The 18,144-nt window shown below is 35.8% G+C and overlaps 4 protein-coding genes across 14 annotated transcripts in view; 2 read left to right on the top strand and 2 right to left on the bottom strand.

Moving 5' to 3' along the window:
* Positions 1-5,978, top strand: part of LOC106179820 (FMRFamide receptor) — a 34,492-nt gene extending 28,514 nt beyond the window's left edge. For 7 of the 8 annotated variants that reach the window (XM_013563591.2, XM_086999937.1, XM_013563595.2 and 4 more), the window contains one exon: positions 2,143-5,978. In XM_013563591.2, coding sequence (XP_013419045.1) covers positions 2,467-4,014 — 1,548 coding nt within the window. In that variant the 5' untranslated portion in view covers positions 2,143-2,466 and the 3' untranslated portion in view covers positions 4,015-5,978. The remainder of the gene's footprint in view (positions 1-2,142) is intronic. The other variant, XM_013563592.2, reaches the window with a different exon arrangement.
* The window catches only part of LOC106179819 (focadhesin), a 77,090-nt gene extending 67,060 nt beyond the window's left edge, over positions 1-10,030 (bottom strand). Inside the window, exons 1-4 of one of the 3 annotated variants that reach the window (XM_086999897.1) lie at positions 10,003-10,023; positions 8,211-8,320; positions 7,800-7,867; positions 7,475-7,557 (exon numbers count right to left, since the gene is read on the bottom strand). In XM_086999897.1, coding sequence (XP_086856023.1) covers positions 7,475-7,492 — 18 coding nt within the window. In that variant the 5' untranslated portion in view covers positions 7,493-7,557; positions 7,800-7,867; positions 8,211-8,320; positions 10,003-10,023. Of the gene's footprint in view, positions 1-7,474; positions 7,558-7,799; positions 7,868-8,210; positions 8,321-10,002 lie in introns of all 3 variants that reach the window. The other 2 variants (XM_086999892.1, XM_086999896.1) reach the window with 2 other exon arrangements.
* Positions 10,031-10,221: 191 nt separating this feature from the next.
* Positions 10,222-14,011, top strand: LOC106181597 (G2/mitotic-specific cyclin-B-like). Its single transcript, XM_013566040.3, has 9 exons — positions 10,222-10,409; positions 10,696-10,851; positions 11,085-11,171; positions 11,342-11,500; positions 11,680-11,838; positions 12,127-12,363; positions 12,644-12,784; positions 12,995-13,105; positions 13,488-14,011. The coding sequence occupies exons 1-9, from the start codon at positions 10,386-10,388 to the stop codon at positions 13,587-13,589; spliced, it is 1,176 nt and encodes a 391-aa protein (XP_013421494.1). The 5' UTR covers positions 10,222-10,385; the 3' UTR covers positions 13,590-14,011.
* LOC106167569 (uncharacterized) lies at positions 13,960-17,665 on the bottom strand. Of its 2 annotated transcripts, XM_013546371.2 has the most exons (5): positions 17,627-17,665; positions 16,905-17,472; positions 16,275-16,464; positions 15,528-15,758; positions 13,960-15,223 (listed from the first exon to the last, which is right to left on the bottom strand). In XM_013546371.2, exons 2-5 carry the CDS (start codon positions 17,322-17,324, stop codon positions 14,676-14,678), a joined length of 1,389 nt encoding a protein of 462 aa, XP_013401825.1. In that variant the 5' UTR covers positions 17,325-17,472; positions 17,627-17,665; the 3' UTR covers positions 13,960-14,675. The 2 variants fall into 2 exon arrangements, with proteins under 2 accessions (XP_013401825.1, XP_086856086.1); XM_086999960.1 differs by having other exon boundaries at positions 16,905-17,638.
* Positions 17,666-18,144: the final 479 nt, after the last annotated feature.

The following is an 18,144-nucleotide window of genomic DNA, read 5'->3' as shown; positions in this document are numbered from 1 at the left end:
TATAGCTGTATTCGTGTAAGTATTTACTGAAATAACCTTTTAAACTAGCTTAAAATAAGAACAAAAGGAACACTACTCAAAACTCATTTAGATTTTTGAAATATGCCATTGTCTTATGCATTTTTACATATGGTGTTTCAAAAAATAATATTCCAAACTTTCTAGTTTGATCACAGTATACTTAATCAACCTTCCTGAGTAAATGCGGCAGATCTGCTGTCCCATGAATGTTAGCCAATTACAAGCAAAGTTTATTAAAATCCCCAGAAACCATTGATTATACATTCAATATTATCTTGTATTAGATTCTGATGCCTTTATATATTAATGCCAATTACACAGACAGTCACTTTTCTTTCTTTGATCAACTGTGTTAATTAATTCAGCAAACAATAACAATTGAACAATATTTTACACAGCTGAGAACTTTCCCTTAACATGATTGGCAAACATGCAGTGTCTAAAATTCGTGCCAAAAGCAAAATAAATAAGGAAATTCAACATTCCGTTTTCCTTTCCTCTTTTCATGCCAATTTCAGACCAGATAAAATATTTTGAACAGATTCTTTTCTGAAATATTTACTTCTGATCAGTAGTGTAATAGCTTTTTTGAACCAAATCGGTAAAATGAGAAAGCAAGGATCTGCTAAATCAACAACCTTTTCCACCTACATTGAAGTGTTTATCTAACAACATGCAAGAGGCTCCTTAAGACCAAGCTAAGAATCTCTTAGTAAAGGTCTAAGTGTGGGGTATCCCCTTTAGACGCTGGATTAAATCAGTAAATCAGTAAAACCTAAGCCACATGCTAAAACTTTAAAGTTTTAAAGCACTAAAGAACTTTGTGAGGTGAAAATTGTCTAATCACCATAACATAGAAAGCATACGCTATATACGTACATGTAGGTGTAAAAATCTGCTGACAAATCTGAAATCTTGGCTTCAGGTGAAATCACTCGTAAACTTTGTGTGAATTCTGAATGACAATTCTAGACATTTTCTGTGCATTCAATATACTAAGAGAAGCACCCGTTTGTGTGCCCTAAAAGACTTCATTAATATTTTAATAATAATTTGCAATATCCAAGTATATCATTAATATTAAATACCAAAATTATACTTCAATAAGGCATGGGTACACACATGCATACACAAAAGATTGTTGGTCCATTCATTCTTTTTACATGCCCTTTAATGGGGGAAGCAGAACCAGATAGCCTTGCATGTGCGTGCTTCCATTTGTGTGTTGCAGAGGGAATGGAAGAAACTAATCTTATTTTGACAAAATCTTGAATTTTGCTAAAAGATGCCCTCACCCTATCTTTGCCCTTTGGACTATGTCCGTATCATTTTTCTCAGTTCTCCAAAAGCCAAAAACAAAAACATGGTACCTAGTTTCCGAAATAAGTGGACTGTTTGAGTAATAAAAAAAGGATGTGTGGTATGTGCCTGCCATTAGTAATGTTAGTTTAGTATAGGTTAGATAAATTCTAAGTTCGCCCAGGCCCTGGTATACACTTCAAACATAAAATCTTATTCTGTCGATATAGGTTGGGATGTTTGGTTTCTTTATAGTTTGGTATATATATGGTTATAGGTTTATATCAAAAATGGTAGCAAAATACCATACACACAGGTGCTTGAAAGATATAAATACACAACAATGATGATACACGGATATTACAGGTAACATATAGTGGTCATGGTGTGTTGTTTTACATGTAGAACATAAGGGCACTTATACCTGATGTTAATGGTGTAAATAATTACAGTAAAATTAAATTCACTATGCGTGTATAATCTTCAGTGTCAAAATTCTTCACTACATGATTTCTGTCTCATTGAGAGGTACAATTTATTTAGATCTGGTTTATTGACATAATAATTAGTACTGCCAAACTTTCAGTTATGACAACAAAATTTATTGGTTTTTCTCCATGTTTTAGAAAACGATTATTCTTCTTGACAACCTACTCAGCTAATGGCCATCTTAGACCAATCTTCTTGATCATTCACAATTAATTATGTATTTTTCCTGTTGCCAAAGCCATAAAACTCCATAATCATAAAAAGACAGGAATTAATGAACAATAAATTTTTTCATCTACATAACATAAATCTATTCTTTCTGCTTTTTTCCAGATCAGGAAAGGAATAAATTGCATATGGTAATCACTTGGCAAAAGGGCCGACTGCATTAGGATAAAATGGATAATGAAGCAACTCTTCATGTGGTAATCTGTGTTTCTAACATGGCCAAAGTCTCAGAGAAACAGTAGATGGAAGTAATTCTCCTGATGAAATCTGATACGAATTAAAAGGACAAAAAACTGACGACAAAAACTGCAATTCAAGTTTTAGGGCAAAACCTCAAACAGAGTTTCATGGTAGAGAACTGAAAAGGAAACTCTGCTGAGGTCCAGCAAACAGTCCTCATTATCTCAACTATCCCACCATTGAGCAAGCATGAAGGGCCAAATGATGCAGACAATGGCATCTACCTCAGGAGCACTATGTTTTGCTCTTGCTCTTCTGCTACATGGTTGTGCAGCTTTAAATGGGACACGGGAGGATGAACAACTTAACGTTGTTGAAATTAAGGAAAACTCTCACATGAATCAAACAACCAAGAATCAAAGTGATACAGATTCTCAGGATGAACTGTTCTTTCAAGAGTTCACATTTGGCTTGGATGGGGTCGCAACTCTCATTGTGGCTTTACTTGGCATAGTGTGTAATATCCTGGTTATAATCGTGCTCACGCGTCCAAGGATGCACTCTTCTACCAACAGCTATCTCACAGCATTAGCAATCTGGGACAGCACTCTTTTACTTTGTACGACTTTTCTTGAACCACTGCGACACATCCCAAAGCATGACAATTACTACGAAGATTATACATTTGCTTTTTTAGTACCGTATGTCTATCCACTGGCCACATGTGCACAGACAGCTACAATATGGTTGACTGTATCATTTACTGTGGAACGTTACATAGCTGTGTGTCATCCCTTGCGAGCACATGAATTTTGTACAATCAAAAGAGCTCGTATTGTGATTGCCATAGTATCCGTGGTTTCGTTCTTCTACAACTTAGTTCGGCATTTTGAACATGTGCCTTTCCCCCTTGTGGATGACAACAGAACAATATATATCTTGAAGCCCACAGACTTGGGACTTAATGAAACATACATGAATGTCTACTCCACGTTTTATGTTATAATAATGTTTGTTATACCTGTCAGTACCTTGGCAGTGCTAAACACTTTCCTCATACGTGCAGTTCATCGCTCACGGAAGGAACAAAAAACTATGAATGTGCGGAAATCAAAGGAAAATAATGTGACAATTATGCTAGCTAGCATTGTGATGGTGTTTTTGGTCTGCCAGACCCCTGCCTTGGTATATAACCTCGCCTTCAGCATCGACACAAAATATGTTGCGACAGATTTCAGCTACAGGATCCTCTCATCGTTTAGGAACTTCTTGGTGACACTTAACAGTGCTATCAACTTCATCCTCTACTGTGCCATAGGTCAGAAATTCCGGACTGTCTTCATGTTGACATTCTGTAGGTGCATTCTAAATCCTGAACAGTTACTGAGCATGGAGAGAACTAATGTCTACGCCCCAACAGTCAACATGACTGCCGTGTCGAATGCAAAGAAGTTCGCCAAAGTGGCAGCCACAAAACATAAAAATACTTCCGACGAAAGCATGAATTCTCTACGCTCCAATAATAATTCAAACTCAACAGCAAATTCGACCCTCCTGAATCAGCCCCATACCAATGGGAAACTTTATACCACTAACTGGCGAGGAGTCCCAGAAATGGAGAGACTCACCATGCAGCAGGAAGAAAATAATGTTATTCAAAACCCTGGTGCTGAAGACAATACGAGTTTCTCTGGGTCTGAACTAACTCTGAAGCATGAATTTGCTGAAGACGAAGAACCTGAATTTTACCTGTACAGAATTGACTTGCAGCAGTTGCAACCTGAATCGATCATATGACTTCTTCCAAAAGATGGTCCATCTAGAATACAACGTGTTCAAAACTTATTACCTAGCTGCAGTTCTCAGTGTTATACCCAAACCCCTATTAAAAAGTTACTTTTTTGCCAATGGTGAAAATACAGAAAATATATCCAAAAAGTCTTCTTTCTTTTAACAATAATCCTGAATTATGGTCAGAATTGGACAGGTTCAGAGAAAAAATTACGTCAGAGTTGGATAGGTTTTATGTTTACCACTTCATTAATGGCCTATCAATGAGCCATAATTTAAACACTAAACAAACCTTTAAAACTTTCACCTTCATTATCATATCAAAAAATATCCAGACAATCCAAGATTTTTTCATTAACAGACACCAGGCCTGATTTTCAAGATATTGTCAGTGGTTTCAGATCCATGGAGACTGGAAAGTGATGCAGGAAACCACCCCATGGACCCTGTTTCTGAAGATGTCCGAAGTTGAAGTTAATGCGTTAAACTGCTAACCCTTGCTGACTATGCCAGGCCTTAGTACTTTGCAATTTTGGTCTAGCAGTAAGAACTTTTAGGAAAGACTGACCTATTTTAGAGGTGTTTGACATATCAAAGCGGGTTACTATCACCAATGTGATAGACAGTCACATCGCTCAAGGGCTCAGTTAAAGAACCCAAAAGCCATGGCTAACAGCATTAAAGATTTTTTGTGAAATGCAACTTGGTCAGACAGGTCTTAGAGACCACTCCCACAGATATTTAGATTGATCCAGGGCTTGACATTAAGGGTGGCCCACTGGCCCTGGGCCACTGAAAACCAACCTAGGGCCATTGAATCACTGGGGTCACTGGCCCAAAGAGCAAGTAAAGTGTCGTGTCAAATCATCCTTGCAACGTATACCAATATCTCAGGCCAGTATCGAAAAAAGTTAGACCCCATTTCCATAGATTTTAGATCAATCTATCCCTGTGGGGAGTCTCACTAGATTACTGTCAGCTTAGCCGGCTTAAGTGTCTGTCCCGCCTACTGAAAGCTGTAAGGGGGTAATTAACTATGGTGCGCACTCGGCTGACTGCAATTTAGCGTGAACCCCCAGGGAGTTAGGTCGATCTAAATCTTAATCCCTGGATCGATCTAAATCTCTGGGAATACACCCTAAGTGTCAAGCCCTGTGATCTATCTCCTTGGGGAGTCTCACTAAATTGTTGTCAACTTGGCTAGCTTAAATGTCTGTCACGCCTAGTAAAGCTGTTAGGGGGTATCTTTACCCTAGCTGATTCGGTAGGCGTGACAGACATTTAAGCCTCTTGAGCTAATAGCAATTTAGCGTGAACCCCCAGGGAATTAGGTCGATCCAGATCTTTTAGACCCAAAACAGACTTAAGACATTGTGAAACAGGGCTCTCTTAGGAGACCCAGACCTCTCCCAAAGGCCAGACTCATCAGTACAGTAATAACTAAAAAAATTGCAAACACCTCAATAACTCTTCTACAAGATTTATCATTTTTTAGGTACAGAAGAAAAAAATGTGTACTTTTTGTCACAAAGCCACTCCGACTTTTTAAAGCTTTTGAACCAACATAATAATGTATTACTAAAATAAAATAAAATAATGTTTTAGTTGACATTTAGTCACTTTGATCAAATTTGATGAGAATTTTTTGTAAGATATAGCTGAGGAAATTCATGGCATGTCAAGTACTCTATGCTAATGTCCACCTGAATGCCTTGATGATCAAGACAGAAAAGATATATTATGTAAATGCTATCTTACAGCACATTTTTTTATATTTACAAAATAGATATAAATTATTCTTTAAGATTAATATAATATAATATATAATTACCAGACTTGTGTGCTGCATGAGTTGTTGTCATACAAAATTAATCAAATTGAATGAAATGTTGCTAGCATTTCAGAAAGTGTGTAAAATTTTTGTAACTTTGTTGTTCAATAAAAAATATTAATAAACAGCAGTTTTTTTACCTATATGACTTTGATTTATATACTAAACATAAATAATAAATGAAACAATCATAATATAGTATATACACTATAATATAACCTTTGGATAGAAAAAAGTCCTAAGTGTGAATCAAGTCAAGGATTTAACAGTATTTCATCTTTGTCTTTATATGATGTTTAAACACACTAAAAATAGATTACTTAGAAATAAATAACCACCATAAGTTTGATCTGACAAACAAAAGCTATTGAATTCTCAAACTCAATCCACAAATACAGCAGTACAAATTTTTAAAGAAGAAACATCAACTCCTAGACAGCATTATGGCACCAAAGTGACTCAATGGAAAATAAAAACTTTCTATGAGCTCTCAAAAAGCTACTGTGTCTCCGAACATATTAAAATGATCATCAAAAACAGAATGCTGTCTTTAAGTATCTCATTCTGGATACCTAATCTTATTTTTCCTCTAGTTGTATCAGCACTATCTATGCTCTAAGAATTAGAAGTTATATCTTGAGTGCATTAATCTATGACATTACTTGCGGGTCAATCATTTTTGTTTTGCAATGCAGCCTGCATATGATGTAGTTACTGACTTCAAAATCAGCTTAATAAAAGATACAATAATTTTGATGAGGGCAGAGAAAGGTTGACAGCTGTATGTCCAAGTTGACCAATTTCTTTTTGCAAAAAAAAAAAAAATGCAAAGATTCATTCAAAAGGGTCAAAAAGGTTGGATTAAAAAGAGTAAATCTGAAGTCCCATTTTTCTTTAAATTCTATGTGCTTTGTAAGCAACGCATACAGAAACTAGGCTGCTCTAGGCATACATCCAAGTAATAGGAATACAGATTCAAATGTTTGCTAAGCATTTCTTCTAAATAATTTAAGTTACCAAGAACAAAACAAGGAAAACAGTAATTCCATACAGCTACAGTGTTAAATGGCACAGCAAATAGTTGATAAAAGATATAAGAAATTAAATTACTCTAAAATATTAATGCACCTTTAAATTTGCAAACAATTTTTATCAACATTGATTTATCTACCTAGGAATAAATATATATATACAGTCAAGCAACATATTTAAGGGAAAAGTACCATACTGTACATCAGTCATTCTACTGATTAGAATTTAAAAAAAAGTCTCACAGAACACCAGATGAAAAATGCAGGTTCTTGTGGGTTTAACCAAACTAACAGCACAAGTGAAAAGTTGGTCACATTGCTGTAGTGGGACTTTGCAGAAGCAATCTTGTTACTGGTTCTCAACCAGATTGTGTTATCTGTATTTTTCATTTTCTCTTTTTTCACCTTCAATATGCCAGCCCTATAGTCATTAAAAGATAACACATATTCTCAGTAACAAGACAATAGGGAACAGAAGCTGAGTTTGCATGTGTGCAATAATACTGTGCACAAACATTGCAATGTTATGGCCCCATGTACCCACTTCCAAAGACAGCATGGCTTTGCACATCTTTAGTTATTTCTTATGATAATCAAAACCTACCAACACAGACTTTCCCATTTGCCCTGTGTTAGCTTATCCACAGGGAGCCAAAAAAGGAACACTTTTCCTTGCTACTTCAGAGACTGCACCAAAAACGAAGCAGAAAACCATGTTGACAGCTGCGGTCACTGTTAATTAAACCACCCAAACATTGCACAATATCTTATAAATGTGCCTTGAAGTGACATCAAATCTCACTTCTGTGATCTAAACTGAATATTTGAAAGATTACATTTCTGAAGAATCATAAAGTTTACAAACATATATGTTTACAAATAAGAACCATAAATTATTATCAGTCACATTACAACATATCATCCCTCACCTGCTGCTGCACTGTAATATTCTCAAATTCCAATCTTTTCTTTAGGTCTTCCATCATACAATTTTGTCCTACAACAGTTGAAGAGAAATATAAATTCAGGATTAAGTAATAATAAATAAACAACAAATCTCTTAGTAACACGAATGAATGGCACGTGACCATTTTGCTCTTAGGACCCCATTTTACAAAAAAATGTCTTAAATTTTGGGGTTAAGTTTAGAGTGCAAAAAAAATGGATGGTGACTGGCTTGTAAAATATTGGAATAGGGTCATAAACAATTAGATTGCTAACCATGTCTTTCAAAAAGCTAAATTATGCTGGTGAACTAAAAACATAGCAGGCTGGCCACAAAGTGTTTATTATCATAAGGACCATCAACCATAACTGGATGGAAATTAAACCATTGTTACCTGATTTCTAAAGGGTGATGCCATGCATCTATTCTTATTTTTTTCAGTAATCAATTATGTCTGGAGCAGGGCCAAATTAACGCAGCGAGTCGAGCCATGGTATTACAGTACTGAAACGGAATTTCCAGTAAAAAGAAAAAAGATCATGCTTAATCAGTCTGGCTAAAAAATGTGCTAAAAAGGTATTTACATCTGACACACATCTGGCAAAGTTTTTACTAAGATATTAAGCCGCTATACATTGTAAGTTTACAGTTGAGTACGTGTGTAGGGGCCGTAGCAATAGTCCAAAGGTTCAATAGTCCGAAGGTTCATTGGTCCGAATATTCACTATAGAACCTTCGGACCAATGAACCCTTGATTAAAAAATTGATGAAAATGTTACCATTTTTCAGACCAATGAACCTTCGGACTATCGAGACGCCCCCCCGTGCATATATATTATAGTCGATTGTCATGCGTTAGCACATACCAGAAAATGTAAGTAGGAAAGCTAACGCATAAAACTTTTTGCCAAAGTGAATATGTGTCCACCGGGGTTTTAGGCCCTAGCATTATCAAAAAGCCTACTAGTAGAGGAACTGACCAAACTTCCAAGGTCATTTAATTACCCCGGGCCCAGTACTACAATACGCTTGTCACCCAAACCCAATATAGAGGTCCATTTCACATGCTGAAGTGTCAAAAAAATAAAAATGAATGAATTCAAAATTGTATTCGATATTTCAAAACATATATGTGTATAGAACAAAAATTCACTACTGTCTCAACTGAAATTCAATTTTTAATTTTTACCATATCTTTAACATTACGCAAAGAGCCCTATATGGTAACGTATGTTCCAAAAAACGTACGGTAACGTATGTTCTTGCCATTTAATTTTCATTTTTATGCCGCGTTCTGCTATGTTTTTAGTGGTTCAGTCATGGTAAATTAGACATGACGTAAGGACGTTTTTATAAATATTTAAACTGTATCTCAAGGGGCTTTGCGTCATGGCTTATACTAGGTAATGTATGTTCCCTAGAAAAATTGTCAAAATGTTTCATTTTGTTCAAGTACTTGTGTACAAGAGATACAATGTTTTCTTTTGCTGACTGAACAATATATTGTGGTTCCATGATAGTTTGACATTTCTGATATAATCTTTGGATCATGAAGGGAAACATGTTTATTTAATGCTTATTTTACTGTCGGTAGGGTGTATTTTCCCCATTTTTTAATATTCTGTGACAAGCAAACTTAAGTCGCTAAAAAACAATTAACTGGTCTATACAGAAGATTATTATCATTTTTAGCAACGTTATACTTGTAAGAGATAAATCAATGAACAAAACCAGTGATGACTGAATTTTCAAAGTGAGTAGAACGTTTCACAGTTGGACGTTTTGTATTTGTGACAGTAACGTATGTTCCTTTTTGGGGTTAAACGATGAATTATTTTTAATTATTCATGGTTCCAGGAGAGTGAAACTTTTATACAAGCTTCTTCATGTGGTACCCTAAAATAATCAAACACAGTTAGCAATCTGTGCAGTAAATATTTTTAATAACATGCTTGTCACATCAATATTGCACCCGTCTATATTGGGTTTGGGTGTTGTGCTAGTAGTACAGTAGAAGCTTGGCTATAAACTGAAAACAAAATGCTCTCCTGGGGACCGAAGGGGGTTTTATCGCAATGCATAGTCTAGAACACTTATGATTGTTATCTGGGGGTCGTGAAATGAATATAGTTGTTAACAAATCACTTTTTATTGGTTGAACACACGCTGTTGATAAATACTCCCACCTTTTCATGGGCGCCGCCATACCACAAATGCATGATGGGATTGTTACAACCCCAGGCTGAAATATTTTCATAGGAAAGTATAGAAAATAATTATCATTTGAAATCTGTAAAATAACTTTATATTTAGTTTTGCAAGCAATTTTTGCATTCCAACATGTTAAAATTTGTAATGTTGGAATCCACGGCTACAGCATTTCTGACTATCCAATCAAAATCAAGTCAGTCAACTGAATTGACCAATAAGAGTGCACCCCGCTGGTGTTTGAAAGAATTAAAGGGACTACACATTTCATTGTTGATTACGAACTTGCAAGTTGAACTACCTAATACTGGATTTTACTTTGCCCTTTATTTGTAGATTTTAGTCAGTTTTTATTTCTCAGATGGCTTTATCAAGAGTCAGTGCAGTAAGTATAAAATTTGATAGAAGTATTTTAAGGCAGATTTGATTATTTTAATCAGAGCACTTTGTAAAATAAAAGGATGGCTGTTGTCTGATGCAGTCACGTTTAGGTACGAAACGTGGCTTCATTTGGACAGTTGCAGTCAAATGACTTCTTTAAAGACTGCTCTTTCTTTCATGTTTTAATGTAATTTACGGAAACTCGATCAGTACTTTGAATGTGATTCTTTATAGTCAATCGCATTCTAAAACCTGCATGTTTGATTCATGAAACCTTTGTTTTTGTGTAGAACTCGCTGCTTGGCGGAGGGCGCTATGTCCAGGACAGAGAAAATGTTGAAAATGTATTGGCCTCCAAAGCGGGCCCAGTCAGAGTTACACAGAGAGCTGCCCTTGGTGATATTAAGAACAAAGTGTCCAACTTTGCTACACAGAATGCCAAAAATGTAGGTGACTACTGTACATTTACAATTATTAATATTGCCAAAACTTGAATTGAGTTGTTCCATTAATCCTGCAAGAATTGGTCTCCTAAAATTGTTTTAATAGAAAGTGCTACTTTGAGTTTGAAAAGAATTGTATTAAACAGTTAATTTTTTTATTATGTATCCAAAGGGTTATAGTTTGTGCGTGTTTTTATAAATATATATTTAACCTACGAAGAAATTTCATTTTCCAGGGGCTTAAAAAGGATACAGTCAAAGAAAAGGGTCTTGTGAAGAGCAAAGGCACTTCTTCATTGCAGACAGTCAAAGAAAATGCAAAGGTAATTAGTTTGTGTCAGTCATTACATATTAACAATTGTTAATCTCATTTTCTTTTATCATATTGATAGCTCGAACCCATTTCATAGCCATTACAGCAGTTTATTTTAATGGTTCCATTAATTTCCAAACTTACCAATTCCATGTTAACACTGAAATGTCACTTATCTAGCCCAAGACAAAAGCTCCTTCCCCCATGGAAGTGAGCCAGCCAGAGTCCTACTCCAGAAGACTGATGAATGTGGAAGACATTGATGCTCAGGACAAAGAAAACCCGCAGCTTGTCAGTGAATACGTCAATGAGATCTACCAATATATGAGAAATCTGGAGGTAAATACTAGTGGGTTTAGATTTGGTAGCAGCCCATTAATTAATTGAAATGAGCTACCCAAGGCTGAAGGACTATGATGTTAGAGCTATTTTAGTTTTATTTCATTTATATTCAAGAAAAACGTATTCAATTAACCTTGGCCTGAAGTGAACACATGTTACTCTTTTTTCCTCCTAAGGTTGAACAGGGTGTGCGTGAGAATTACTTAGAAGGTCAGGAGGTGACAGGGCGTATGCGCGCCATCTTGGTAGACTGGTTGGTACAGGTACACTCCAGGTTCCATCTCCTGCAGGAGACTCTCTACCTAACAGTGGCCATTATTGACAGGTTCCTTCAGGTAACTGGATGCATCTAGTTATATACAGATCAAGATGGTGTTATATGAGCTGAATGAATGTCTAAATTTTTAATGACACAAGAAATGTGTCAAATAGAAAAAAAAATGGTTGAAATTGAAGTTCTATATATTTTACAAGATTGTCTATCGCTTATTCAAATTTAACTGGATTCTAGAGTAAGAATAAAATATTTTTTTCAGTTATTACACAAGATCCTCAAACTACAGGCAAACTGAATAGCTTTAAAAAGTAGTTATTTTATTTATTATTATTTTTATTATTATTAGGTTCAAGCGGTGTCTCGTAGTAAGCTTCAGCTCCTTGGTGTGACAGCCATGTTGGTAGCTTCCAAATACGAAGAGATGTATGCCCCTGAAGTGGCAGACTTTGTCTACATCACAGACAATGCATACACAAAGTCAGAGATCAGGAAAATGGAGATCTTAATCCTTAAGGGTTTAGAGTTCAACTTGGGGAGACCCTTGCCTCTACATTTTCTGCGTAGAAACTCCAAGGCTGGTCAGGTGAAGATTGTTTATCACACACAATTCATTTGCAATATAAAGACGAAGTCCTATCTTCTCTTGGTGGTTTATGCCTTATGGAGCCCCCAAACCTGCCCATTCATAGGGCCACCAAGCCATTACTTCCTTCTGCTTTCTTACAAACTAAAATTCTGGTTTATAGAGCACTTGGTACAGTGGCCTATATTTCAGATAGTTACCCAAGTACTATCAAATTTAGGTGTGCAGTGCCCGTAGATGTGCCAGTTAGTTTATTTCTTATTATTTTAATCATTTTCAGGTTGATGCTACAGTACATACACTAGCCAAATACCTGATGGAGCTAACAATAGTAGAGTATGACATGGTGCAATACACTCCCTCCCAGGTGGCAGCAGCTGCCCTGTGTCTGGCTGTCAAGGTCCTAGATGAGTCTGACTGGGTAAAGTGAATTTACCTTCTGTATTAGCTGTTAATTTTGTTTCATCGAGTTGTCTTTGGTCATTGTTTGATATTGAAATCCAAGTAAATTGTAAACAAATCTTCACAGCATAGTACAAATGGTTACTTGGTTATGGTCTAACTTGTAGTGAAGCTCATTTATATTTATTTTACTTTTGGACTTAAATAAGATTCTTTTTTTTACATTCAGACGGACACATTAACACACTACAGTGGATATACAGATGAACAAAACAAACCAGTCATGCAGAAGATGGCTGCACTAGTGGTAAAAGCTAACTCTGGAAAATCAAAACTACAGGTAATGCTCAATAACCCCCCCCCCCTTCCAATGTTTAAGAGACAATACCAGAATTATTAATCTACTACATATACCTCTTCTTGGTAGATAAGTGTACCCTCTACTAGGGTGGCAGATTATATAGGGAAATAAATTGGAAAAAGAGATAGTAAAGTGACAGTCTAGTTATCTAAAGACACATCTGTAAATATTCTGTGAAGTCGATCTGTGGCCCTGGTAAAGGGTACTTGAAGTGTACCTTTGCCGTTAAACATAATCTGCATTGTTTGTTTTAGTTTGCCTATGGTGAATGAGAAATTTCTTTAATTGTCAGATTATTAAACACGGTTCATTTGTTGTGCAGCAATGTGATATTGATTTGGTATTATTCTTCCCTGTAAAGGCAATCAAAACCAAGTACCAGAGCTCTAAGTACATGAAAATCAGTGCCCTGCCAGAGCTCCACACCACAGTCATCCATGACATTGCAGAAGGCAAATCGTGAAGCCATGGACATTGGTTGATACAACCCTGGAGTATGTGTGCAAATGTGTGAGCAGTTGAGAGAGAGAGGTGTCAAAACCCAATCAGGATTTGTCAGGAATTTGGGTTTTTATCACCTCAAGTTTCATCTTGATCATGTAACTTTTTTAAATGCTGCTTAATTCATTTTTTTTATAATACCAGTCATTTTTGAAAGCTAAGTCCTTTTATGGAGCTGAAATCTGGACATTTGATGCGAATGCATTTCCTCACTTTTAAATATCAAAGTGATAAATGAGGTAGATACGGAAAAATCTGCATGAGAATTAAACTATACAGCATGGTTGCAATTAGCATGTGGGTTACTTGTATATAGTATATAGCTTAGAAAATCGTGTATAAATGATTTTTATTTCAATAAATGTTTTATTTTTATTAACAAGACTTCTGATATCTGACTTGAAATAATAGACTAAATGGAGATTAAAAGACAAAATAAAGGATTGAGGACCCCAAAAGAAATGACTTGTTCATTTTAGCATTACCTTGTATAAATCATGGAAATACATGAAAAGGTTTGGACAAAGTATTATACTAAACTGGAAATTAGTTTTACAAAAATGTCATTGGCACTATATCTGATCAGATGCCAAGTAGTAAGATCAGCAGAATTAAACTTGAAAATGGTATAATTTGCTTTGCTTTAATATAAATTGCATCCTCAACTGTTCTGTATCCAAATAAGTCTCAAGGCTTAACAAATTGTTAAGAATCAACAAAAATAAGTAATGATGCATAACTTAAATGCTGCTCAATTTCCAGTAAATTGCAAAAAAAAAAAAAAAAAAATTCATATAAATGATCTAAGGGCGCATTCCGATAGATTTTAGATTGATCCATCCCCGTGTGGAGTCTCACTAGATTACTGTCAGATAATCCGGCTTAAATGTCCGTCCTGCCTACTACGAGCTGAAAGGGGGTAATTAACTTTCGTACCCGCTCAGCTGACAGCTATTTAGAGGGAACCCTCAGGGAGTTAGGTCGATGTACTTGGATCGATCTTATCTCTGGGAATAGGATCTAAGTTTACACTGACATATTCAAAGTATCAATGTACCTGGAAGAAACGGGTATATTCTCCAAACAGCAATTTCAACTGTTCCTCTGAGATTCCAAACTTGCTCAGTGAATGATCAAACTTTCCACTTGTTGCTTTCATCTCCCCATCTCTCAAATATTCTTTCATGTTTAAAATGGCCTCTTGGGAGACTGTCAAACCCATTTTGTCATAGATGCATTTCACAACTTCAAGAGGATCTTGTAAATAATTTTCATAATTCACATCTAAGAATGTTACGTTTTCCTCCATTTGGGATGTAAAATTATTGTTAGCATGTCTCTTCCGAGTAGTCAATGATTTTTCATAAAGCCATGTAAGTAAATCCAAAACCCTGAGTCCAAGCGCATTGAGGTTAATGTCTCTCTTTCTATAAAATAATTCAGCTATTTGTGAATACAGTGTACAGTACTGACTAGCAGCAAGCACTGGACTGCAGTGCATCTGTACAATGCAAGCATCTGGGAAAACTTCTAGCAGAGCATCCAAGAAAAGCATGTGTGTAGGATCCTGCAGAACAAATGTTCTCCAACCAAAACCTGAAAAAAAAAAAAATATATATATATATATATATATATATCAAGATGCACCAAAAAGGATTATGTGTGGACCTCCATTATCATTGGCCTGATATACAGGTATGTTGCAGTATTTTAAAGTCAACATTACTTCATATACTCAGTATATGGAATGGAGTATTTTTAGCTAAAACCCTTTGTTTGTGTTGGGAAAGAATACTAGTATTTACAAAAGTTTTGCATCACTCATTTTGTCCTCTGTAAACCCCACGCAAAAACATTTGACCCTTCATTTCAATTCATGCCAACAAGCATAAAACTTTACCCTGATTAAAAGCTAATAGCTGCAGTTGCTTCTTGTAATACTGATAAACTTTGACCATCTCACTTCTGCTGCATCCTTTCAACCATTGTCTGTACTCTGACATATTCAGACCAACAACTGGGGGCAGCAAGTCGATAAAGCTACGCTGTAGAACATGACTGCATGCAGCAGGATAGGTGGCATATTTGGCAAGGATAAGCTCAATACTTGGACAGAAAGAGGTCAGCCAACCTGGAAAAAATAAAGATAACTTATTTACAAGAAACGCCTATGTTATAACAGAAATATCTGTATAAATTCTACCAATCTTGATTAAAAGCATTTTGGTAATGACCCTTAACTATTGTCATGAATTTACATATAAAGCAATCATGGACTATAAGTAACCACTTCTACTAGTTTCTGATATTACCTAATTAATCAACTGTTCAGCCAAATAATAGCTTTAAAATAGCTTCAATTGGTAAAGATTGATCCAACTCTAGGGGGACCCTTGCTAAATGCAACCAGATTAGCAGATCAACACCATTTGTTTCATACATACTCGTATAATAAACAGCTTTTCTATTTTCTACTCATTGCCATGAGGAGGAGTGTTAATCTGTTAATCTGACTGCATTCAGCGAGAGTCCCTGCAGAGTGGAATCAATCTCCCAAGAATGATAGTTTCATTGGGAATGGGCCCTTAGACATTGCTAAAACTTCAATAAAAACAATAATTCTGTACTAAGTGAACACAACTCTTACCAATATATCTGTTTGTCTCTCTGATTCTGGCATCTGCTGGAGATTCTGTCGATTTTGGTGGAGGTGTGGGATTCAGCAGTTGCCACAACTGAGGAACTTGATTGGCTGGGTCTTGTGCAAGAAGAGCCTGAAGTTGGTTACAACCAGAGAACATTGGACCAACTATGAAAATTGGGTGCTTGATGGGAACCTAAAAAAGAAATTTACATATATTAGGCCTCACTTGCATACATATCACCTACTAAATGTGGGAATAGTAGCACATGTTTAAAATGTAAAAGGCTATTCCATAATCCAATGCTTCTAGCATTCAACTCATGATCATAAATGGGAGTGCTAGTGGCCAATACTACTTCAATTCATCATGTTAGCAATAATAGAGTACAGAATTGTGTAGTTACAATGTAGAAATATATGAACAAAGAAGCATGACAATAAAATATCATTTTACTATTAGTCATGTAAATAAATTTTCATTTCATAGAAGTAATTTTACACCACATTTTACACCACATTTAGAAACAGTCAAAAAAGGTTTCTTTTCCCCTTTCTATGAAACTCTACAAAACAATGAACTGTTATCTATTTACATAAACAATTTTAATTAACTGTTCAAACAAGAAATGTTACCACAGAAATGCCTGCATGTTTCCTCAAAGTTTGCTGAATTGCAAGCCTCTGAACCAATGCTTCTTGGTACTGAGCCTTTATCAATTTCCTTCCAAATGTTGTAACTTTCAGGTCTTTTCCCCAACAATCTGCCAAAATGGAAAAAGGATGGGGCCAACCCAGGTCATCCGAACAATTTAATGAACCATTCCTTGCACCATTTGCGATTCTTTTTCCTCTGCAAAAGCAACGCCGAAGGTCTTGTGATCCTGGTATATTGGTAATTATCAAATCACTAGAAATCTCATAAAGTTTGATCCCGAAAATCAGCCACATTACATAGCCATAAATGTTAAGGAAGAATCGTCCCAGTCTTCGACACCATGTTGTAAGCCCCATTTTTAGAGATCCACAATCACAGATATCAACAGCATCTGTCATGTATACAATATGGCACTTCACACATGTTCAATTTGTATCTGATCGTAGTATGACATTTGGGTGTAGCTCCACATAATGAGGTCACTTCATAATGCGAACCATCACGGAAGTCGGTGACTGTGAAGTTGACACCGCCAAGTTTCTTTTTCTGGAATACATTAATTTATAAAAGTTTAACATTCCTGCGATTAAGTTTTTAAACTGGTCACTAGAACGAAAAGCAAGCATCACATAGTTGTTAACGTTTTATAAGGACACAATTAAGATACAGGCATAGTAGACACTAGGACAAATGAAATTACTTCTGTTTCCGTTTTTGAAAAAGGACTTGTCCCGCCGCTATAAACATCCGGTAACTCCGCACTCGAAATTTCCGGTTGTTCGTTTTGGCGACGCACGCTGCGGCGGACGAAGGCACACGAAAAAATCAGCGTGCAACAACTTGAGCAAAGGGTTTCAAGATTTCAGGAGGCTTTTTTTTTTTTTACATAATAAGCCAAATAGACCCTCACGCATAATTTGCATATCATTGTAGGTCTAAGAAACAGCAGAATAAATGTTTACTGTTATATCCAAGATCATTTCCTATTTCGACGGCCTTTCACTAAAAATGGCCTTTGATTTGGCTTGGAAACATAATTTAAACAACACTGTTAAACAATGTGAAAAAAATCTATAGAGGTGCAGATCTTTAGATATATTATTCGATGTTAAAACTTTATGTCGGAGAAAGAGTAAAAGAAAATTAAATACTAGTAAAATAAAAAAAAAAAAAAGAACTCTTAGCCCTATGTTGGAGAAATAATAAAATTAATTTTTT

The sequence above is a fragment of the Lingula anatina genome, chromosome 1 (assembly GCF_051362555.1).
Source record: "Lingula anatina isolate TDL-2025a chromosome 1, LinAna3.0, whole genome shotgun sequence".
Taxonomy (NCBI): Eukaryota; Metazoa; Brachiopoda; class Lingulata; order Lingulida; family Lingulidae; genus Lingula; species Lingula anatina.
Note: the sequence above shows the minus strand (reverse complement) of the source record. Positions and strands in the feature narration are given on the sequence as shown.